A 24,838-nucleotide genomic window follows, 5' to 3' on the forward strand; every position below is an offset into this window, starting at 1 on the left:
ATTTCGATGGGGGCGAAATGCAAAAACACCCACGTCCCATGCATTGGGAGGCCCCTTAGAGATCCTCTGGTGGTCAAAATTAATCCGGAGTCACCCACTACGGCGTGACTCATAATCTAATCGTGGTGTTTGCACGTAAAATCCCTAAATTCAATTTGAAACTAGATTCTAACGCGCAACCTATTTCTCGCGGCGAGAAGTGGAAGATGAAGCGCCTTCGATTGTAATGCGCACCCCAGGTTTTATACTTAAATGCTAAATGCAATATCCTTGATTGCTTTCTCACCAAATTTTGATGGCAAGGGAGAGAAATAGCAATTCGTTCTCACTCGGTAAAGACAAACTTATTGCATCCGATCCACAATGGACAGGGCATCGCTCGTCGTCGCTGTCCGAGGCATCCTTACGAAGAACTGCCCAGATAATAATGCCCGGCACCCGCAGTATGCGACAAGGCCTGGTCTTCCAGAATGGAATGGGATGGAATAGAACTTAGACACCACCTGAGTGATGACTAAAACATGGCGACTATGATGTGATTCTGCATCTTGGTATTTCTTCCAGCACGTGCTCTGCGCAAAAGCATGGCCTTCAAGATTGGTTTGCGTTTGTCCGAGGGAGACGTCACTGGGGCATGAATTTTGACTTGGTTTCACATTGATTTCAAAGCTCATCGCCAATTTTAGTAAATATTTCTGGAAAAAATCACTCGTTATAGCAAAATAAATAAGGTATCCCCTAAAGCACCGTACATCCCCTATCGGTGACTCGGTTTGAGTGAATGAATTATGGGGGTTTACGTGTTAAAAACACGATTGATAATGAGGCACGCCGTAGTGGGGATACCGGAATAATTTTGACCACTAGCGGATCTTTAACGCGCCACCAATGCGCGGGTCACGGGCGTTTTTGCCCTTCACTGGAATTTGATGCCACGACCTGGTTCTTAGGAGCGCAACGCCATAGCCGCCCCTGGCGGGTGTGATTCGGCTTCTAATAAATCACTGTTGAAAGTCAGTGCTCGTTTGTATCCTGCCTTCTGTCCCGGCATCCCGTATTTTGCGCGACATACTAACATGCAGTATCAAAAATGCCGAAACTATATTTTCGCATCCCATCTGATCGACTTTACGCCAATTAAATATGTAAACAGGACATGTCGGCATACTCACGAGTACACTCACTCAAGCTCATTTCACAGCAGTGAGTGGGAGTATGAATGAGTGAAAAACGGGTGTGCGTGGAAGCGAATGAGTGCCGGCGATTGTGTAAGTGGACGTGAGTATAATGACCGGAGTCTGTCGGTGGACGTACTACGTGATGTGAGCGTGTGTGCAGGTGAGTGGGAGTGCGAGTGAGTATCCTGGAAAAAAAAAAATTGGTGAGGGAGTATGAGTGAGCGTCCGCTCATTCTGCCAACCTATGGTAAACAGGTTTCCGTATGCCAAATTATCACTAGCTTTGTCTCCAGCGATGTGAAACCACCACGAAGACGGGTGAAACAATGCGAAAAAAGAAATGCTTCAGATTTGGATGTTCAGAAACACTAGTCACCTGACGAGGAAACTTGTCCCGCTGCAGTGCTCACGTCGTCCATATCGAAGCCGGTCGTGTGAAGCGCGCTTCTCAGTGGATGCACTGCTGCACGCGGCGCTACAAAAGGGGTGGGGAAGGAAGAGAGAAGTTTTTCGGCACATTCGTCGTATACCATCCGCGGAGGAATGTGAGCTCCGCAAGCGAAGTACGGGGAGTCGAGACGACGAATTGAAGTCTCGGCTGAAAAGGCACTTCAGTGAATAACGATTAGGTCGATTCAGTTCAGAATACTTAAATAAGAGTAAAATGTGGGCTTGGGCTACATTGTAACTCTTCGTAACAAGTCGACGGCGCGAGTCAAAGACTATGACAGAAAGCGATTAGAACAGCGCTGGCCTCCGATTATACTCTAGTATTTCTGGAAGAAATTCTCTAGTTAAACTCTGCGTGTTTTCTGTGGCGCTTTTTAACTTGCTACTTAGATTCAATTTCTAATAGTTACAGAATTCGAACTCAAACTACTTTGAGCCTCTTTGTTATATATGATAACGTTACTTTAAGAATAAATGCGTCAGAAGTTCAAAATATTATATTTACGATATTCATCTCGCATGTTCGAATAACATCTTGTAACAAATGCTTTACAATTATTAGAATCGGGCATTCTAAGTATTCAAAAATTCGTATACTTAGACTACTTGCGTTCCGTGTGGGGAGCTAAATGTTAAAATTTGTTCGTACTTGCAGAATGTGGCTACGGGGTCAGTTCACGATTGCGTCGACCGTACTTCGATCGCGAAATGCAAGTATAGATGCATACTAAGACATGGTCGTACGCCTAAGAAACCGAGGTGTTTAAAAGCAATTCGGAACCGTCGACAATGCCATCTCTCAGTTTTTTTTACCAGCCTTTGGGAAGTAAATTCTTACCTTACCTATTACTATATGGGCCTTGTTAACCACACTAATTGAGTAGTTTTACGAATGCCACTGCACTCACGTGCAACTTAATTGCAGACAAAGACCTTAGTATGCGCACGTTGGAGTTTACAAGTGCGCCTCGCTTCGTCATACGGTTGACCCTCCTGGCGAGTCTTCGCTTTCGCTCCCGCGGCCCAATCCTCATTGATTCACCATTTCGATAGTGAAACAGCGCTTTTCAAAAGAACACAAGGAAAATGACAAGCACTGGCGCTACTGTGTGTGTTCATTACCTAAACACGCACAAAACAGCGTCATTTAGCTCCCAGTCTCGACCGCTTATCCCCGCTATCGGCAACCGCAGCCTCGAAATTTTGTGCTGGAATTTGAGTCCCAGTTCTCCCTTGCCTTCGCTTAAAACAAGCAATCACCGAGCCTGCTTGAGCAAATCAGATTTTGCTACGTCTATTGTAGTCTCGACTCTAATTTCTTACTCTCCGTTTTCACTTACTTGAGTCTCCGTTAATACCTATATATCTGTAATGCAGGGTTACCTATGCCTGTACCGACTTCGGCTCTATCAGTATACACTGTTTCTTTTTGTCTTTCCCACAAATACTTTAAACAATATCTGTTGTTGGACGTGTTGGAGTCTCGACTACTCTTTCTTTCTTGCCGAAGTTATTTCTAATAACTTCTCTGATGTACCGCAGCGCGTCGTCTCTTTCGAAGATGTTACCGTCGCCATCCCTTATAGCCCTTTGCGAATGTTTAGTTGGAGCTCCGAGTGCTCTTACATGGTTCTAGAATATCTTGGTGAGCTTTTATCGCTTCTGTAAATGTCATGCACACAATTATTACTTGCACCGTTAATTTTTTGCTGCACTAAGTCGCTCGCCAACCCTTTTCCTTTCCCGGCATTTGTTCCATCTAAACAGTACCTCTTCTTCGAGTAATACCAAACTTTTGGTTTCTCGATGACCCCTAGACGCACTCTTGCGCTCTTCTATATCTGCTGGCTGTTTATTTACATGGATGGATGGATGGATGTTATGAGCGTCCCCTTTGGAACGGGGCGGTGGGTTGCGCCACCAAGCTCTTGCTATTATACTGCTTAATATCCTACCTAGGTTAAACAATTAAAAAAGAAACACTATGAACTACCACGCCCAAATTTTCTGATCCCCTATTGCGAACTGTACTTTTGTACGTCTCCGTCTTTTGTCGTTTCCCTACTTTTCTTCCACCAATCCTCCAATCGCCTCTTACTAATGCCTATTGCGGACATGTTTGCTTTACCACTGCTCCCGCTGAAGCCAAGGGCTTCAAGGAGGCCAGTGGTGTTTAAATCGAGCGCTAGGTAGACGTCTTCACATTATAATAAAACATGCTCCGTCGTTTCCCTAGCTTTACCGCAGCAAGCACATGCTTCTTCTTCCTTCTTATATCTCGCTTTATAGGTGCGTGTTCTAAGGCATCCCGATCTCGCTTCGAAAAGTAATGAGCTTCCCTTGGAATTATCATAAATGGTTTCTTTCCTGATTTCGTTTTTTCCTCTTAAGTAGTTACTCATGGCAAGTTTCTTTTCCATTGCCGCCACCCATGAGATTATTTCAGCCTCTCTGACTTTTCGCTTGACCTTCCTTGTTGCAGTGTTGCCCACCCCACAGGCCGCATACTTGCTGGTAAGCTTCCTAGTTCTTTTCCTCCACTGTGAACCAATGTTTTTTCCTGTACAGATACCTGAACACTCTCCCAGCCCATTTACTTTCTTCCATATTCCTCAGCCGTTCTTCATACTCAATTTTACTGCGAGCTTCCCTCACTTCAAAACTAGTCCAGCCCATATCACCCTGCACAGCTTCATTTGTAGTCTTGCCGTGAGCGCCCAATGCGAGGCGACCCACTGACCTTTGGTTCCTGTCGAGTCCTGATTGTACCTCTGATTTAAAGCAAACAACCGCATTTCCAAAAGTAAGTCCTGGAACCATTCCAGTAAGTCCTGGAATATGGATGGATGGATGGATGGATGGATGGATGGATGTTATGAGCGTCCCCTTTGGAATGGGGCGGTGGGTTGCGCCATCAAGCTTTTGCTATTATACTGCCTAATGTCCTACCTAGGTTAAACAATGAAAAAAGAAAAGAAAAAACACTATGAACTACCACGCCCAAATTTTTTGATCCCTTATTGCGATCTGTGCTTTTGTACGTCTCCGTCTATTGTCGTTTCCCTTCTTTTCTTCCACCGATCCTCCAATCGCCTCTTACTAATGCCTATTACGGACATGTTTGCTTTACCATTGCTCCCACTGAACCCAAGGGCTTCAAGGAGGCTAGTGGTGCCCAACTCGACCACTGGGTAGACGACTTCACATTCTAATAAAACATGCTCCGTCGTTTCCCTAGCTTTACCGCAGCAAGCACATGCTTCTTCCTTCTTATATCTCGCTTTATAGGTGCATGTTCTAAGGCGTATTTTTGAGCCCCTCGTATTGCAAAAATAACCTAAATAAAAATGTTCTAAGGCATCCCGATCTCGCTTCGAAAAGTAATTAGCTTCCCTTTGAGTTATCATAAATGGTTTCTTTCCTGATATACCTGCGGGCTTGAGCGCCACCACCCGGCAGAAGGGCGATTCTTTGCCCCTGGGTAGCTTCGGGTCGTCGATGCCCACGCGGCGCACCACAGCGGTGGGGATGATTCGCGCCAGCTCAGAGCTGCCGCTGTCCGCCGACACCGGGGGCAGGGTGGGCGGCGCTTCGAGCGTGTCGAAGCTCATCACCAGGCAGCGCGCGTCGCGACTCTGTTGCAAGATGTGCTCCCTGCGAGGCGCCGTCACGCTTGGACCACCGCTTGGGCGCGCAACTTGTGGCGTCCGCGGTTATCTTTGCCGACGCTTCTTACGAGTGTGCGCGGAGGACTCGCATCGTTCATTTGGAATGCATCACTCTGATCTGACGTTTGCCACATTGAATAAAAATAATTCATTCGCTAATGGCAGTCTGGAGCTCATAGTACGCGTCACATAAGTGAGGGAAAAATTGGCACGATACAACACGGATACAAAACGCGTGTTTCTAATAAGACACTTCATACCTTAAACGTTCGTTTAGGTCCGGAGATCAAACCAGGGAGATCACCACATAACAAAATTAGGAAATTTAATGAGCAGACGGTCAAGATGATACAGATCTCCGAGTGCCCATTCAAGCTATTACTGCTTCCTGGTACTTCCGCAAAATAATGGCTATACCGGTTCACTTCTAAGGCTAGAAAGAATTCTTGATTGGAGTGCGAAAATGATCTCTGATAAATATAGATGTATTTTTTTTTGCAAGATTCCAACAACGGTTACATCGGCGGAGCGTTTAGACAAATCCAACTTAAATTTTTGTGAACAACATTTTTTCCCAGCTAAACGCCTTTTGCGCAAGTATTTTTTAAAAGTATTCTTTTCTTTCCTATTCGAAACATTTAGGGGTACTGCATGCATTAAAGGGGGAAAAAAAAAGAGGCTCCGAACTAAAGCTTCAAGTCAGCGTCTTCTTCCGTGATGTCAAATAATGAAACGCCGTAAATCCATTACTTTCAAGCGTTACTGTATATTTAAAGACTCGAGGACACTTGACCGCACAGAAAACGCGATCAATTGTGAATGCTGCCATCGCGCACATTTTTCTCGTCGCTTAGCCAATTTTACATAATCCGGGAAAAGTGAGAAACAGTTGCTACACACCGGCCGCTTGTTCCTTACCTGACTTCTTTGATTCTCCTAGAGGAAGGGAGCAAAGCTTCATTTTAAATAAAGCACCAAACCAGCTTAGTTTCACGTCGCTCAGTAAGATGCAGATACCAAATTGTTTCTCTAGGTCGAAAAAATGCCGCATTTACGGAGCACATGAAGCAGAATCAGGAAGCTCGGTACCACGTCTAATCCTATCTTATTCCCATTGATTCATTCATAACGGCAGTTACAACGAAGGTAATCACTGAAGTGGGCTTCTCCCTATATTTCATATCAACGTGAAGAAGCCAGCTTTGGTCGCCTGTTTCGTAAAGCCGCCCACGTGCCGTGCACAGATGTGTTTCTTTGGAGCCGTGCATAAAGGATTGGACAGCTGCAGAACGTCTCTCTATCAGCATACGTGCACGCACGTGTGTGAGCAAGGAGAGAGGAAAGTATGAGGCAATCGAAGGTGACCGTTAGAGGGGGCTTCTCCCAATGAAGCCTTTATTTGCGAAGAAGGCAACCCTGCGCAGATGGACAGTTTCTCGAGGCCCATCGTAAGCACCATATAGAAGCCACGTACGTCAAAAAAGCCGCTCGAAGCGAATGCATGCCGCATGTGCTTCCTGTGTGCGGCTACCACCCAACGCCTGGCAGGGCAAACCCGGCTAGGTCTGGAACTGTATGTGTCTCGAGCGTGTTGTCTCGAGCGTGTCCTGCTGAAATTCCACACCAGCCGTTGCTGCGGTCGACGCGCAACAGATAAAGTCGGCCGTGTTTTTACGCATGCACATATATTGACCTCTGGCGTATGCTTTCGGAGCTCAGAGCCGGAACCTGGCGTTCACTCGCTTTTTTTCCCTCTTTTTTCTCTCTTGGGCAGCAGCAAGCCGCGGGCAGCCGCAATTCCGTTTCCTAGGAGTATACCGCTACAGGGATTATTTTTGCCTAAACATGTCTGTTCTCGTTTCATCAGTAGTATTGACACTGCCAACTTGACTCACTTGAGATGTTTTTCCTGCTTCATCCTGGTAGAAAAAGAACAAATAAGTAAACAAACAAATAAACAAGAGATTAAATGCAAAAATTTGTGTAGCATTCGACACACCTGGCTTCCTGCTCGTCTCGAACCCTACAAATGGAGACAAGGTCAACGTGAGAGACGCAGTGACACAATAGGTTGACGCCGATCACGCGACATAGCGAATGGAAAAAGTTACAAAGGCGCATGGCAGAGCTTACCGAGCAAATATTGTTTCTAGAGACTTTCGCAGAATCTGCCTTGATGATGACAAAACTTTTCTGAGGAGAGAACTCTGACTAAACCACACCAAAGAGGCTAAAATAATAGGTGAACACACATTGGTGGTCGTTTGCCTATCGGAGATGTTTTAAGATTGAAGAAGAAAGATAATATCGCCGTTTGCAATATATTTGAATACCTGCCGTGGCTGCTTAGTGGCTATGGTGTTTGGCTGCTAAGCACGAGGTCATGGGATAATATCCCGGCCACGGTGGCCGCATTACGATGGGGCGAAATGCGAAAACACCCGAACAATTATATTTAGTTGCGCGTTAAAGAACTCCAGATGGTCGAAATTATTCCGGAGTCTCTCACTACGGCGCGCCTCATAATCAGATCGTGGTTTTGGCACGTGAAACCCCATAATTTATTTTTTTAGCAGATTTGAATGGCAAAGCAGAGTTCTCGCCGCATAACTTCTATTTTGTATGAACACCAACGTCTACACTCCGTCAGCCTACTGCGTCTGGTTTTAATGCCAGAAAGCGGTCTTTGCCGACCAGGTTTGCCGAGAGCAAGTGAGCCTTCTCACGAGCTTGCTCAGCTGTTCCTCTGCCTACAGGCTCGGAAAAGAACCGCAGAGCAGTACACGTTTCCTAAACGCGAAATACGTCACGCCACAGAGACGTCATCGTCCTGTCGGTGTGGGCGCGAATCTCAGAGATATATATTTTATCTTTGTTTTCTTCGCAGCTAATAAAACTTTTTACCTAAAGTACGCCATAGGTTTACAGATAACAATATACTCTTATGAACTGATTTAATGTTTCCGCATAGTGTCTTCTTGAACGCGGCTATTCGATCGTTAATCTCTTTCAACGCGACGTCTTGTTCTCCAGAACAGATACACGGAATAATCCAAGAAAGACGCAAAGCACGCACTCTTCGTCGGGTGGCTTGCCGTCCACCAGGTAGCGTTGCATGCGCACGAAGTACCGGGAGATCATCAGCGTCACTGGAATGGCGGCCAACATGCTCAGCAGGCAGCACACCAGCGACAGCCACAGGCCGTTCTGCGAACGCCCACAACAAGCCCGCGCATACAGGATGGTTGAACTGAACTTTGCGCGATTTACAGTTGAGTGCAATGGTAAACATAACACGATTGCTACAGCTATTGCTACAGATTGCTACTTCTTGACATCAATACATCCCTACCCGCACCGAGTACAATGTCTTCCCACGGGTCCAGCGTCAGTGTCCCATAATAGTAATTGTCGTGTCGCAATTGAAAGGAATAGCTACCCTTTCTTTCCGGTAAAGTTCGATAAAATGCCCGAAAGCTATTTTAGTTTAGGAGTTTTTCCTTTGATTTTTAGCCACGGATTAACGTCACTCCGACATCCGAAAAATTGTTAACACCGAATACAAGACGTGCGTATACATCGGCGGTGACACGGCTGATACCAAATCTTGCATTTTAATATGAGCTTCTTCCCGTTTGGACACTTTTGGATATATTTCTCGTATAATGATCGAACACATTTAGTTATTTAGTGTTCTGTACTTCCTTTGTGAAATAGTTTTTTTTTTTTTCGCGCTGACGGACAACTCACCAAATCGCCGCTCTGACAGGATTACACTTTCGTTTTGGTCTTAAATGAACATGAAACCAAGTACTTCTTTGTTTCGTTATTATACAACGAACTTGTTTCCCCTTCTCGCAGCCCTAAAATTGCCTCTCGTATGATTCCCGGGTTAACTACCAGCGTGTTTTTACTGCATAACGAAAATCTTGGCGATGTCACCTGCAATTCACTGCGGGGTGGACAATCAATGTGGCGGTGTCTAACAGCAATTTGTTATGTCGCGCCTACGGCGCTTCGCGTTACGCACCTGTCGACAACCTTTTCATGCGCATGCTCGCACAGCTTCCCCGCCGTTTAATCGCTCACCATGTTGTCCGACACTATCCGGCACGCAACGAGAAACCCGATGGACGCCACCCTCCGGGCAGCGGCGCAATCTCCCACGCTCGTACGGAGCTGCGATTAGGTAGACGCGCGAAGAAACTGTAAGCAGGCATTTGCAACAAAACGGCCGCTGCTTTGCCAAAACAGTCAGATATCCCTTCTCGGAACATGCCTGCACTGTCGGCAAAGTGTGAATCGCGAAACAGTCAATGCAAAGCGCGAAACATACGCATGTAAAAAAAATCCGTCGGAAGAATATAGTGGTGCTCCCAACCACGCACCCAATAAGTGTCCAGCAAATTTTCATCGGGCTTCAAAGCGGTTGCAACGGGTTACAAAAGCTGGAGCAGCGATCTTCCCGGCGCGCCGAATGATGAATCAGATGTCTCTGACTCTCATAATGTACCTAGTTTCAGACGTGATGCACCATATTATCAATCTAAACTGAATCTGTAGACATCGATTTAAAGCAACTGTGCTAGGAAGGAATGAAAAATTATAGTGTAGAAAGCTTAACGCAGGCCTTTAACAGAGGAAATCTTTAGCTAGACGCACTTCAATATTGCAATTAAAATGGACGTAAAACCCAGAAAAGCTCTCGTTAGGCAATAACTGCATCGATTTGAATAAAATTTGTTGTATTAACATAAACAGCAAATTTCTAGTTACTGTGTTAATTATTTTACAATAATTTAAGAATTATCTTTTACTTTGTTCGAAGTTCCTGAATGACCTATTCAAAGCATACAAATAAAACAAATTATGGAGTTTTTATGTGCAAGAACCACGATCTGATTATGAGGCGCGCCGTAGTGGGGGACGCTAGAATAATTTGGACCAATTGGGGTTCTTTAATGTAACTTAAATCTAAGTACACGGGTGTTTTCGCATTTCAGCCCAATCGATATGTGGCCGCGGTGGCCGGGATTCGATCCCGCGACCTCGTGCTTAGCAGCCTAATACCATAGCCACTTAGCAACCACGGCAGGTGACAAATCTAACTCGTTGGCTTACAAGCTATGAAAAATAATTGCTTCGTTTACGAGGATTCTTGCGAAATATATGTACAAACATATTTCGTGGCAACGCATAACAAGCCAATTTAGTCCGCCCTAGATGTTCTAACAGGCGCAGTATATATACTGTAAGGAAGTTGACGAGCGTGCGCACACAGTCAGCAGCATCAAGCGCGCAGCTCGGGAACTGCTCGCTGCATCCTAGAACCGGCGGTCGCTACGAAACCTAATAAATCTCCTTTATAATATTTATATTTCTTTATTTTTTCTGCGAAGTTAGAGCTCTAATTTGATGCTTCTATTCTACAATTTTTCTGGTGTTCGGCAATATTTACCCAGTAACTGAGCATGTAAATATAAAATATTCTCCCGCTGATTACTACGATGTATAACATTATTCTTAAGCGCAAAAATTTCGTTCAGATTGGTTCAACGGTAAATAAATAAAAGAGCGTTCCTGTATTTCACATGTACTCTACTTCGAACAGGAAATATATGAGGGAAGTTCCTCTCTCTTAAGTAGGATGTTCATCAGCGCGGAATTTGTAGCGTGTTTCAAGCCGATGGTGTTGAACATCAGGTGAAACACGCTTGGGATCGCAGGAAATACTGCACGAGCGTTAGAGGGCAAGGACGTACAAGGTACAGAAGTACATTAAGGTTACTGGCTACCACGCAAAACAACAGAGCTTTAAATACCGAACGCCGGAAAGCATTTGAACAGAGTGCAAAAGCTCGAAAAACAATGAATTACTTGGAAGGCATATTAAAGATTCATGATTGAATCATTGAAGTTCACATTTCTCTATGACCCCCTTTATGTAATGCCTTCGGGCCTTTAAGGAGACATAAATAAAAAGTCATTTTGCCATAAAGTTCAAAATAAAACAAAACAATATCACGACCGCGAAAGAGATGTGTTGACTTGTAAGACAGGGTCCTCCTCAGAGCCAAAATTTGGCAGTAAGTATTGTCTTGTGCTAAAATGGAAAGTACCTTGTGATTACATCAAGAAATATATGCACAAGATAAAAGAATTTCAGAAGCGTAGACTGATGGGCCAGTTGGCACATCATGTAGTGTCGTTGAGCGCGGAAATACGGGCGGGATTTTCCCGCCCGTATTTCCGCTCAACGACGCAGCATAAGAGAACTTATTTGCGAAATACGCACTTGCTACGGAAATAAATTCAGATGCAGTTTACAGAACGTAGGTATTTGTGTAGCCCGGAGATGTAAAGTTGGTGGTTCATTTGAATTTTTGTGCTAACTTGACAATTTCTGGCACTTTAACCCAAATTGAAATTGTGCTTCAATAACTTTACTTTCTCTCTTAAGTGCAACATATTTAATTTAAATCGTATAGCGAATGCGGTAGAAATGAATTATGCTTCACGTGTACTTTAATACAGGAAAGTCTATATGCTGACCCAGGCTGATATACTTTGTTATTACAAAGGTCCCGCTGTGACGGCTACTATAGGAGACGCTTGAAAAGAGCCATCATGTAGAGCATTAGGTTGCAGAACTACGGTGGCAATGGCGTAGCTACCACAGCTCTGCAACGCCGGTAGTAGTTAGACGAGCGCCGCGGTAGCGCATTGGCTGGCGTTGCCCTGCCACGCTCGAGGTCGGGGGTTCAATCCCGGCCGCATTCCAATGGGGGCTGAGTGAAAAAAACGCACGCGTAGTTCAATTTAGGTGCGCGTTAAAGAGTTTTCCGAGACTGAACTGAACAGAAACGAAGCCGGCGCAGCGCGCGCGAAACCCTTTCTTGCCCGTTCTCTTCCCGGCGGAAGCGAGACTGTTCTGATTGGTTTGCGCGCGGCGTGAGCGCGCGGCTATGCAGCTGGAATCCTTGCTAATGACTCACGCTCCGGCGCCTATGCAGTTGTCAAACCACCCTTTCCCGCAGCAGGAGCTTAATCAGGAGTCTCCCACTACGGCAGGCCTCATAATCAGATCGTGATTCTGGTGAGTAAGACTACCGAACTAAATTTGTTAGTGACATTAGGGCACATTTTGCAAGTGCATAATTGAAGCCGGACAGCAATAAAGTGGTACTCATTGAGCAGAGTCCTGAGAGAGCACGTCTTTCTGGATAATCTACCCCAATAGTCCGAAACAAGAGAGCAGTTTAAAGGAATATGGAGGATTAAAGTGATTAACAGGGGTAGAGCAAGGAAATGTCGCTGAAGCCAACGTTTAAACAAGGGAACTTGCCTTCGTGAGGACATTCCTCATCCTAACCCACAACCATAATAAGCCAAGGAAACCACAGGTGAAAGTTGTAGATTTGATTGAAGCGTAAAAATGATATGCCAAAGGGAAATGAAATTAGACTAATAGAATTGACCACGCAACCCTTCCCCTACCGGAAAATGGGGGGGAACGAAGCTTGCCCTGCGCGCACCTGACCTTCATCACGGTTAAGTAATCCGTAAGTAACGATGCCGAATTGCTTAGGCCTCCCACTCCCTTAGCTCGGTATCTTCCCATTGCTGTCGGATTGCCTGGGCTCGGGCGGTTCTAGCGGCTGGATCGGCGCGCCGACGGCTAGCCCTTTCACGGACCAGTTCTCACCGCCGCTAGTCGAAGGCTGCCCGTTCCTCGGGGGAACGTACAACATGTGGCCGTCCCATCTGTTTTCTGAGACTGAACTGAACAGAAACGAAGCCGGCGCAGCGCGCGCGAAACCCTTTCATGCCCTTTCCCTTCCCGGCGGAAGCGAGACTGTTCTGATTGGTTGTGCGCGCGGCGTGAGCGCGTGGCTATGCAGCTGGAATCCTTGCTAATGACTCACGCTCCGGTGCCTATGCAGTTGTCAAACCACCCTTTCCCGCAGCTGCTTTGCTCTAGGAGCAACTGGGCGTGACTACGACAACGCCACTTGTGAGTCAATAGAAGCTTCGCTTGAAAATTTGCCGCCTAAGCCAAAATGTGTCATGAAATCGGCGCTCCGCTAAGCTTTGTTTCTCAGAGCGCGTGGGAAGCTCTGTAGGAAAATGATGACTGTAACGGAACACCAATGTATTCCGTAGCGCATTTCGTGGACGACAGTCTCGAAATTAGTGCTAGTCTCAGGATCTTTCCCAAATGAATCCGACTTCCTTGTTATGTCATTTAAGTGCAACAATTCCAGTAACTGACCAAAGTGAATAATTAAGAAAGATAATTTGTGAAGCATTATTATTTAGTGCAAGTGAGGCGCAAAAAGCAAAGGCAGACGGAATGTATAATAGGATCCTTGTTTCTTGCGCTTTCCTTGCAGTATGTCGCATCAAGAAGACTGAATCGGTACCCTTTTCAAGATTATTATTTAACTACCAGAAGAACGTTATCTTCATGCAAGTAATACACGCCTATTGAAACAACCCTTTTGAAGTGATGAACAGTGCTATGTGCCATTACTTTATTTGGTACAGAATAAAACAAAAATAAAAATTTGATATAGATTTACATGTAATCTTGAGCTGGAAATAAAGTTAATAGTTTTGTTGGTTTATTTGTTATTTCTTTACTCTATAACGCTACCTTATCACGAGCCTTACATGAAGTGCTGCCCCTACAAAGTCTAAGCAGGCGAACACTCACCGTTTGGGTAGCTTCCCTCTTTATCTCCTCCGCTTTCCCCAAGGAGTCGTTTAAAAACAGAATCACTTCCTGCAAGTAAGCGTTTGCCTATATACTGCTAGAACTACCACGAAAGCTAACAAATAAAACTAATGATTCGCAATGCCCCATAGCAGAACACATCAGGTTGCATCCTTAGTGACACCGCAGAAAGGTACTTCACAGGGTTCCCAGGACGATCAAAATAAGAGGTTCGCGGTAAATATTATGGCATGAACTGTTGAAGTAAAATGCCTTAGACGGGGAATAACGTGGGCCGCCTAAAAGCATTAGTTAATTTTTTATGGGCCTAACGAATCCCCAGTCGTTAAAGATCCGACAGAATGTTCTAAATACGGGAGAATTTCCGCGTAAATCTTTATTGTTGCGACTTGAATATGTTATGTTTTTCACGACAAAACTGGCTTTGGCTTATAAGACGTCAAGTTTACTTCAGAAGTTGGCGTCGCTACGGCAGAATTGATTTTGTAGTGACTATACGTGGCAGTCCTGGCTAAAGCCATTTCCACTATAGGACTCATACTTTCATCGTAACGGTATCTGTAAGTCCAAAAACAAGAAAAAAATGATGACGAAAGGAAATCTGTGTTTTTCAAGAAAAGTGTTGCCTTTTCACATTACTTCTTCAGGTATAAAAAGTACGTTAATTTTAGGGCGATGGAAAGGCTATCACACACGCACTGTTTCGTGATCGTACAAGGGGTTGTCTTTCACGCTTGTGCTGAAAATTTCTTACAAAGTGTAGGTCCAAGAGAATCCATGCAACTCTACCAACTAGCCTCATTTACTGTACTTGCTAAAACAATGCTTGATTTGAATATAATCCTGCTGATTCCTCATACTAATCGTCAGCGCACATTTACTGTCCATAAAATTAAATAATTAAGTGAAATTAGGCTCGCTTGGGTCGTGGTACGTTCTTCCAGGCATCCCAACACGGCCACCTCACCTGGGCGATCGCCACGTCTACGTCAGTTGTCGGGCCCTTCGAAGCCAGAAGTTTGGTGGTGGAGGCGCTTACAGTTTTCACGGAATCCTAAAAATGAAATTGAACGTCGTAGATCGCGTGTGCAGGGGTGTTTCTGAAGTTATTAAAGTAGCACACACACGGGATTCATTGTTGGCTGTTTAACAACTCGAGATGCCTGCAGTGAATCCGAAATACACTCCACGTACGAAAAAAATAATACACGTGGGAATCCCGTATCTATCTATCTATCTATCTATCTATCTATCTATCTATCTATCTATCTATCTATCTATCTATCTATCTATCTATCTATCTATCTATCTATCTATCTATCTATCTATCTATCTATCTATCTATCTATCTATCTATCTATCTATCTATCTATCTATCTATCTATCTATCTATCTATCTATCTATCTATCTATCTATCTATCTATCTATCTATCTATCTATCTATCTATCTATCTATCTATCTATCTATCTATCTATCTATCTATCTATCTATCTATCTATCTATCTATCTATCTATCTATCTATCTATCTATCTATCTATCTATCTATCTATCTGTATATAATATATATATATATATATATATATATATATAAAATGTGTGTGTGTATGTGTGTCTGTGTGTGTGCGTGAAAACACCCTGTACAAAGTTTTTTTTTAGCTGCACACAAATATTTAAAGATTATATGTAGTATAGACAGCACAATTCTAACTCTTGAGCTAGATTAGTCGATGAGGCGGACATTACTTGTACGAATAAACAAAATGCTTAATGGTGCAATTATAACTACAATTATTATTTTTTAAATAATTATATTACGGTACATATTTCAATCTATGAATTGTAGCCACTGAGATTACAATGACATATCGACTTGGAACGAATTCTGAAGATGGCACCAGTTTCGAGATATGCGCCGCGAAAAAATACGGCAAAATACACTGTTGTTCCACTTATTCTTTTAAAATAAAAATGCTGTTTTATGCACTGAAGCACAAAGTAACTGAAACGCCAATTCAATTCGTAGGATACTCTGAAAGTTATTATCTCGAAACTGGTGTAATCCTAAGAATTATTTTAAGTGGATTCGCCTTGCAAACTCACCGGATAAAATTCGTTAACTGAAATATGTGCAGTAAAGTAATTAAGAAGTTAGCACAACTATGCTAATTATTCATTTAAGCATATTGATTTCTTGTAGAATTGATGGTCGACTCACCGAGCAATTTAGCCCGAGGGTTAGCATTGCTCTATCTGCCACAGACAATTTTTAAAGGTTTGGTGCTTCTAAAGAAAAAAGTACCTGATGTGTCAACGGCCGCGCATGTGACTATTAAATGGGGCACTGTGCCACAGACGATCGCTGAATGATGCTCTTTATAAGCCTGTTCGATTGGTGCACTGTCGTGTCTGCATTTGTATCTGATGTAAAAGTGTTTATCGCTTCGCAGTCATTTCTGCACATCTTCTCTATGCTTGAGCGCTATGTTAAATTGAACGACAGCTCTGACGAAACAGGCGATAAAGTTTTTCAGTCAACAATGTTCTGAACTAATTGGAGATGCTTTTCACGGATTCCGTCTCACCCGCTTCGCAGCGCAGAATGCCTTTACGATGCAAAAATCACAGAAACTTTTCACTTAGACAGAACAGTAACTCTATACACAACATTTCTGTAGCCATTTATAGCTCAGAAAAACAAACCAAGCCATACGCGTCGTACTTTATTATTATTTTTTCATCTTCGGAGTACAAGAGGGAAAATATACCAGAATACATAATATTATATTATTATAAGTAACAAAATCTTTTGTTTTTTCGTTGTTGTTTTTTAACTCCCTTATATCTCGAAGCTCTGTATTTATGCACAAATTCATGCACATCCATCCGCTGTCTGCATGCCTGTTGTTCCTGTGTAAATTTACGATGGGCCTCAAAATAGCGCGTGTAAGGATGAAAGAGGCCACACCGTCCTTTTTGCCTGCAAAAATGTACACTTACCAAAAAGATATCGAATTCCTTCGATGCCGTGCTGAGCATAAGCTGCAAGGAACACGTATGTCATTACATTACCAGTCAGTCAGAGTAAGATCCTTTGCACAAAAGACATTTTTTATTTTTGATTTAAAACACGTCTGAAATTCCTGCACGGGCAGTAGCCGGTAATGACTACCTGATAAATGCACGCATCCAGGAAAGACTACGAGTCAGTCTTCTTCAAACCACATCATCATCATCATCATCATCATCATCATCATCATCATCATCATCATCACCACCACCACCACCACCACCACCACCACCATCATGTTTTTTGTCCACTGCAGGACGAAGGCCTCTCCCTGCTATCTCCAATTACCCCTGTCTTGCGCCAACCGAAAGAGTACGCTTACCTAGGTCAATTAATCACAGGGAACCCTGATCATGAGAAGGAAATTCATAGAAGAATAAAAATGAGTTGGATCGCATTCGCCAGACATCATCAGCTCCTGACTGGAAGCTTACCATTATCATTGAAAATGAAGGTGTGCAATCAGTGCATTTTACCAGTGCTGACATATGGGGCAGAGACTTGGAGACTGACAAAGAAGCTTGAGAACAAGTTAAGGACCGCGCAAAGAGCGATGGTACGAAGAATACTAGGCATAACGTTAAGAGACAGAAAGAGAGCGGTTTGGATCAGAGAGCAAACGGGTATAGCCGATATTCTAATTGACATCAAGAGTAAAAAAATGGAGCAGGGCAGGTCATGCAATGCGCCGGTTAGATAACCGTTGGACCGTTAGGGTTACAGAATGGGTACCAAGAGAAGGGAAACGCAGTCGAGGACGGCAGAAGACAAGGTGGAGCGATGAAATTAGGAAATTCGCGGGCGCTAGTTGGAAACCATACATATCGACGGATAAACTACGAGTTTTCAATAGGCTGATAAGCCTAAGTGAACCCTGTGAGAAAAAAAAACATCATAATCATCATCATCAGCCTGGCTAAGCCCACTGCAGGGCAAAGGCCTCTCCCATACTTCTCCAACTACCCCGGTCATGTACTAAGTGTGGCCATGTTGTCCCTGCAAATTTCTTAATCTCCTCCACCCACCTAACTTTCTGCTGCTCCCTGTTACGCTTCCCTTCCCTTGGAATCCAGTCCGTAACCCTTAATGACAATCGGTTATCTTCCCTCCACATCACATGCCCTGCCCATGCCCATTTCTTTTTCTTGATTTCAACTAAGATGCCATTAACTCGCGTTTGTTCCCTCACCCAATCTGCTCTTTTCTTATCCCTTAACGTTACACCTATCATTCTTCTTTCCATAGCTCGTTGCGTCGTCCTCAATTCAAGCAGAACCCTTTTCGTAAGCCTCTAGGTTTCTGCCCCGTCCGTGAGTACTGGTAAGACACAGCTGTTATACACTTTTCTCTTGGGGGATAATGGCAACCTGCTGTTCATGATCTGAGAATGCTTGCCAAATGCACCCCAGCCCATTATTATTCTTCTGATTATTTCAATCTCATGATCCGGATCCGCGGTCACTACCTGTCCTAAGTAGATGTATGCCCTTACTACTTCCAGTGCCTCGCTACCTATCGTAAACTGCTGTTTTCTTCCGAGACTGTTAAACATTAGTTTAGTTTTCTGCAGACTAATTTTTAGACCCACCCTTCGGCTTTGCCTCTCCAGGTCAGTGAGCCTGCATTGCAATTGGTCCCCTGAGTTACTAAGCAAGGCAATAAAGAAAAATGAAAAAAAAAAGACAACAACGTGCAAATGTGTTTAAACTTCCGACCCCCTCTGGGAACTATATATATGAACATTCATAAGCCGTCGGACTCGCCTAATTGTGTGAAATCGAAATCTCGAACCCCTGCTCGATGCCACAAATGCGCGGGCAAATAACTATTAAGGGGATCTTTAAATTGTTCAGAACGAATTGTAATGAAGTTAACTACATAAAAATGTTAAGTTATAGTAACTAGTAGTGAAAAGCACAATTCTAAGTGCACCCAAGTATGAAATAAAAAAGCTAAGTATAAAAAACACATTTATTGAACATGCACGATTGAAATAATTGGCTTATGCAGATTCATTTAGAATGTTCAGTAATTTTGTGCTATCTCACACTGACATTTCTCCTAACCTGATGAAATGGTTTGTTCCCTCATTTTGAAACAACACGTGAAAGTACGTGGGGCATTGTCAGTTACATAAAGGGCGAACATCACTTTATCTTTCGGCCTTGCCCTCAGCTTCGTTAATCGTTATCACTTATGAACCTGCAACGGCAGCACCTGCTCAGTTTTTGCACCATCGTCGAACAGTGGCGCAGTTCATGTCCAGACAAACACCGTCTGCTTTTGCAGGTGAGGAACGGTCGCTCCGGGCCCATCGCTAAGGCGAGCATCGATCGGTGACGACATTACAAATCCAGCTAAACCGAATGAAATGTTTGCATAAGCGGATTAATGACTGAAGGTGTCTATAGAAAAGTAACACAATCAACAAAAGACCATCCGCCGTTCGGCACGTCCCCGCTGTATGGAACGAAATTTAAACTACACAATCTGCATTTGTCAGAAAGTTCGTAAGAACAAAACTTCCTCGAATTACCTGTTTTGCAAGGTTATCTTGTTGTAGGTTGTCCATTATGCTCTTGGCGTAATTGTTGATGGCGTTTAGCGAGGAGTTCTTGACGTATTCTTGCAAACGTTGCGTTTCCGCAGCCCCGAAGAGCTGCGTGCGGAAACGTTGAGCGTTCTGAAAAAGAGCGCAAAATAAAGATAATATTGTAATCATGAAAGTCATTCGCTCTAAGAGACGAGCAAGCAAGCAGTGTAGGGGCTCAGCGTGGGCTGCCAAGACAAAGTTAGCAGCTAACACGATGCCAGAAACTGTCATTTTGATTGCCAAAATGATTGTTTTGAGAAGACATAAGTTAACCACAAAGAAAAAGAACAATGAACCATTTTGCTGCGCTGTGTTAAATAACTGGAAATTCTGATTTAGGCGCAGGAAACTTGAGATAAAGCCCATAGCAGTGTTCTTGATATACTGGACCGAGTTTACAGCAGCATCACATAATAGCATTTAGACCAACCTTGTGGATCCTTCTACTGCAGCACAAGGTCGCGGTATCGAACTATAGCAGCATTGGCAACGCTCAAATGCAGCTGGTATGTGTAAACACTCGTCTGGATTAAAGAGCCCCACGTGGTTAAAATTACTTCGAATCTATCTATCCAACAACGGCGCAGCTTTGAGGCGTTAAGTTCATAAAACGTGCCTGAAAACTAATCAGAATTAAAAAAGTCGCCTTCTTTGAAGTCTATTTCTCCAAACCTGCCCGAATAAAAGCTATATAGCTTGCCGATTTTTGTCCATTTCTTTTTTCTTGGGAGAATGTTAGCGCAATTCGATGCTGAACTATTCCTTCAGTCTTCAGTACTGTAATAAAGATGTATCTGTTGGTGCTCACAAGTTGTTCCAGCGGTGAAAACGATAGGTTCGAAATACTTGCGTAAGCGGTCTCCTCGTTACATTTCCTGAAATTGTAAGAGCTTATTCGGAAACTATACCACTCCATAAAATCCATCAAATGACCAAATACAAGACAAGTTCCGCATTATGCATGGATTAGCTTTTCGACCACTCCTGTCGAAACGGAACAAACTAGGATGCTTCCTAGTTCGCGGTACTCGGCGTTTGCGAGTTTTTTATGTTCCGGGCACCCGTAAACAGGCACTAATCAACGCGGTTTAGAAATAGTCTGCAAGTGCGTAGCTCACAGCGCGTGGAAGCGTAAGCTTCGAATTTTTGCTGTCGCTATTCAAATATGTGACGCAGAGAAATGTTTTTTTATGTCTCTGTGTAGGTGACAGCTGAGCAGTCTAAATGAAACTTATTCTGTAAACAAAAATCAAACTCCATCGACGCTTGGAGCAGATTTTTTATCAGGGTCTTGATATGTAGCAAAAATTCGTCAAAATTTGCTCCTAGAAGTGAAGACGCTTCCAAGTTGCGAGACATACAAGAGCTGTTGACTGAACACAGGCCGGTAGTAACACGAGGAATTACAGAGGTCAACGGCATTCCTAAGCTAAGTAGTTGGCATAAGTGCTTTTTCAATCAAGTTTTCGTCACGTTATCTCGCAAAATTTCCTTAAATTTGATTTCTTCTTGAGGGGCGATGAGAAGTGTAGGCTTCTAAATCCTAGCAAGAAAAGTTTTCCAGCAGAAAACACCGATATGGACAGCAGGAAAGACACACGACACACTGCTGAACTAGCAACGAAACTCTTAATATTAGTTTTGACACTTAATATGGCACAAAAAAATGCAGTATTTTTTTTTTATTCCGAGAGCCCATCTTTTAGGATTTTCTTAGGATCCATTTCTTAGGTTTTCTGTTGTTCACGGGGAGGTGGGACCAGTCAAGCTGCCGTTATGCAGCTTTTATCCTGCCATCCCCACGGCTTGTATGTATTACTGTACTTATGTGGTAAATTAACTTCAAATGTGGTAAATAAACTTGAAACTTTCAAACTGGTTTTGCGCAAGTATCCTTTTTCTTTCTTTGCCCCTTCTCCCGACTTTCCCAGCACTGCCGCTGTGACCTTGCTCGTGCGCACCTCTGGGTGTCTTGCAACACCACCAGATGACGCTCGCCTCCGCGCATCGAGGCCGCCACGGCAGCGTTTTACAGTTTGTGCGTATGGCACGTGTTGTGCTTGCTTTCCTATGCGACATAAATGCAGGTGCTGGGCTGTGGAGGCCGCGTGCTGGACTATGATAGTGTAAACATTACAATCGTCCATAGCCTGAAGAGAGCGATTGGAGCTGGCGTCTCAGCAGCGCGCTGGCCACGTATGCAGAAGGAGCACGCAAACACGCGCCGGCAAAATGGCCCCAAAGCGTGCACTCAGCGTCGAGGACACCCATGCCCGAAAGAAGTGTCCCGCGGAAGAGGAGCGTCTTCGCTACGCAGCGAAATGTGACGCAGACCGAGCATGTATGCATGTGTACAATGTATACGTACAATCATAAAATTAATTGAATTACGTATAGCCCCATAATTCAATTAAAGTTTAACACTTCTGCCACAATGCGAGGTGTAATTTGAAGCAATAATAATGATCAACCCTCTTAGAAATTATGAACAATGACGGACAACAACGCCTCAAGCAAGCACGTCTCCCTGTGTGTTCTGTGGACTACGTAGACGAACAGCAGTGGTGCACGCAAGGTACCGTTTAACATCAATACGGCCGCAGAGAGCTATATCGAACCCGCGACCTACCTCGCGTTCAGCAGAACAATGCCAGAACCATTGCGTGGCAGCTGCTGCAAGTGCCAAAACGAACATAAACGTTCAGCTGGTAATCCAGCGGTGTGTCATGTGCCTTCTTCTGCTGGAAAAGCCATGTGGGCATGTGTAGATAGCAAGCGCGTGCTTTCATTTTGAACAACAAGAAGTCCCTGCACTAAATCGGCGTGACGCCTGTGGTTGATATTACTTCTTTTGCACATGCGCGTATGGTGTTTCTAATCCCAAAGTTCTTTTTAAAAATTACTTAGGCATACGGAGCAATTTGGTTTGTCCAGGTATATTACGCGAAGAGGCGGACATCACTTTCACAAATCGCAATGTTTATATAAATAATTAAAATAATACCTGATCAACAAACACTCTAATTACTCACTTGAGAACCGTGACACAACGGTTCGTCCCGACCGTGTTGAAGTTCCAAATTTAAGCTGAGGAATAGTGAAGTCATGTCTGCTTAAAAAGAACCTTAAGACTATCTCCACTTTCTAGGTTTGCATGCTTAAAATGCACTGCGAAATAAATCGGTATTCCAGTGGACAGTTTCCCAAAAGCGCCAATCTAGTAGTTCAAGGCGATCTTAATTTGAATGACAATGCATTTCTAGCAAATTTCCGGGTAGACTTCTGGAAATTGACGCTAGTCTTGAGTTATTTACTAAAAAATTAAATTATAGGGTATTACGTGCCAAAATATTACATGAATATGGGGCACGCCGTAGTGGAGGACTCCGGAATAATTTCGAGCACGTGGGGTTTTTTAACGTGCACCCAATGCACGGTACACGGGCGTTTTGGCCTTTCGCTCCATCAAAATGCGACCGCCGCGGTCGGGATCGAACCCACGACCTCGAGCTCAGCAACGCTATGCCATCGCCGCTAAGCCACCGCGGAGGGTGAGATGTTTGCTAAGCAGACCTGATTTCACAAGTGGCGATACTGGCAGCGGTGCTTGTGATCGTTAACTTTAATGACGCCAACTAAATGTGTCCGCTGTTTATTGATGCGTCATAGTAACTTCCAGAACCGCCGATTCTACTCGCGTCGATCTCAGAATGTATATACCACGTTTGGGCAACGCTTTTTTGCCCAAGGCCGGTGCACGTCGATCCATGGCGTCGCGCTACTTTGCCCGAATTCCACAAGATCTAACGGGAATGCTTCTAAGACGCAGTGATTTTGACGCCTCCGCTTTCGACGCTGGGCTTGGCAATAGAAATTTTGGCCCAAGTAGCATGGCGTCATAAGGCAAAGTGCACAGGCCTGATATCTAGGAGGCGTTGGTTTGGCGCGCGCTTACAATCTGATTATAGATAGTGACGTCACTTAAGCTACACCGTTAGTGACGTAACGTAGGTGATTCGATCCCACCAACCCGCGCTGGCGCCCCTTCAGGCGCCTGAGCAATTTCTATAAGACTGAAAACAAGAAACACGGCAGGCAATACTGCTTCCACAGGCGTGAAGCTGTTCTGTATAAATTTATTTTTAGTCTTCAGCGGCCGACGCTCCTACGTCTCGTGAAGGAATCCGTTGCCGCTTGTTTTGTATCGTGTGGCGCTCAACGCTCTTCCTCTCACGCTGATTTAGTCGCACTTCAAGAGCAAGAAACAAAAAGTCATTACAGACTACTTCAAGCAATAAAACATGTGTAAATTCGTTCATTTTGCTGCCGTTGGTTATACAGCCTTTCGGATAATTCGACCAAATCTTGCGGTCCTGCAACGATCTAATTAACGAGAGTCGACTGTATTATGTTTCACGACACAGCATGAGGTTCGGGCATGCTGCGTCACATGCAGTGCATGACGGCGAATGTTATTAACCGCTATGGTAACGTTTAAACGAGCCGATTATATGTTTTGTTCCTTTCAACCCTATTCATTTTTTTCTGTTCACGTATATGTCAGCCGTGTCAAAGATATAGCATACCGATTGAATATGTTTAAGATAAAGCACATGGGCGTCTGAACGTTGCTGGGACATCAAATACCAATCTCAGCACATCAAAAGCGATCCGATGGTTGTCGAAAATAAACTATAAAGACGATCGAAAACGAGTACAATAGTCCAAAACGCATCTGAAGTGGTGCTATATGGGTGGATTTCAGCATGCCAGCGACAACCGATATCTGTAATGTCCCATTCTAGAGTCTGGTGATTGCTGCCCGAACACCACTCAGCCAAAGCCACTTTACTCCAGTAAGTATACCCGCCCCCCTCTCCCGCGCTCTTATCGTATGCACAAATAGCTGATGTCGGATTAACTTGACAATCCAGCTTGTGCTCAGCAACTGTGCAGAGGAGACACGTAATGCTGTAAAGCTCATAAGGGAGGAAATGCTCGTGCGAAATCTAAAGCATACATCAGGTGCACGCGTGTTACAAGCTGAAGAATGTGAACGACGCCTTGACCTCTTCGTTCGTTCACTTACCCAAGTATGTTGCTTGGGGTGAAGTGCCGGAACATTTTCCCCTTAGGAATATT

General features: G+C 44.1%; 1 protein-coding gene across 1 annotated transcript in view; it reads right to left on the reverse strand.

The window, feature by feature from the left end:
- Positions 1-24,838, reverse strand: part of LOC126531788 (uncharacterized) — an 82,340-nt gene that overhangs the window by 2,467 nt on the left and 55,035 nt on the right. The window contains exons 9-17 of the mRNA XM_055070587.1: positions 19,640-19,786; positions 17,034-17,075; positions 15,001-15,087; positions 14,013-14,081; positions 9,386-9,475; positions 8,373-8,503; positions 7,296-7,319; positions 7,192-7,215; positions 5,059-5,282 (exon numbers count right to left, since the gene is read on the reverse strand). Coding sequence (XP_054926562.1) covers positions 5,059-5,282; positions 7,192-7,215; positions 7,296-7,319; positions 8,373-8,503; positions 9,386-9,475; positions 14,013-14,081; positions 15,001-15,087; positions 17,034-17,075; positions 19,640-19,786 — 838 coding nt within the window. The remainder of the gene's footprint in view (positions 1-5,058; positions 5,283-7,191; positions 7,216-7,295; positions 7,320-8,372; positions 8,504-9,385; positions 9,476-14,012; positions 14,082-15,000; positions 15,088-17,033; positions 17,076-19,639; positions 19,787-24,838) is intronic.

This window comes from Dermacentor andersoni, chromosome 5, assembly GCF_023375885.2.
Source record: "Dermacentor andersoni chromosome 5, qqDerAnde1_hic_scaffold, whole genome shotgun sequence".
In the NCBI taxonomy this organism is placed as follows: Eukaryota; Metazoa; Arthropoda; class Arachnida; order Ixodida; family Ixodidae; genus Dermacentor; species Dermacentor andersoni.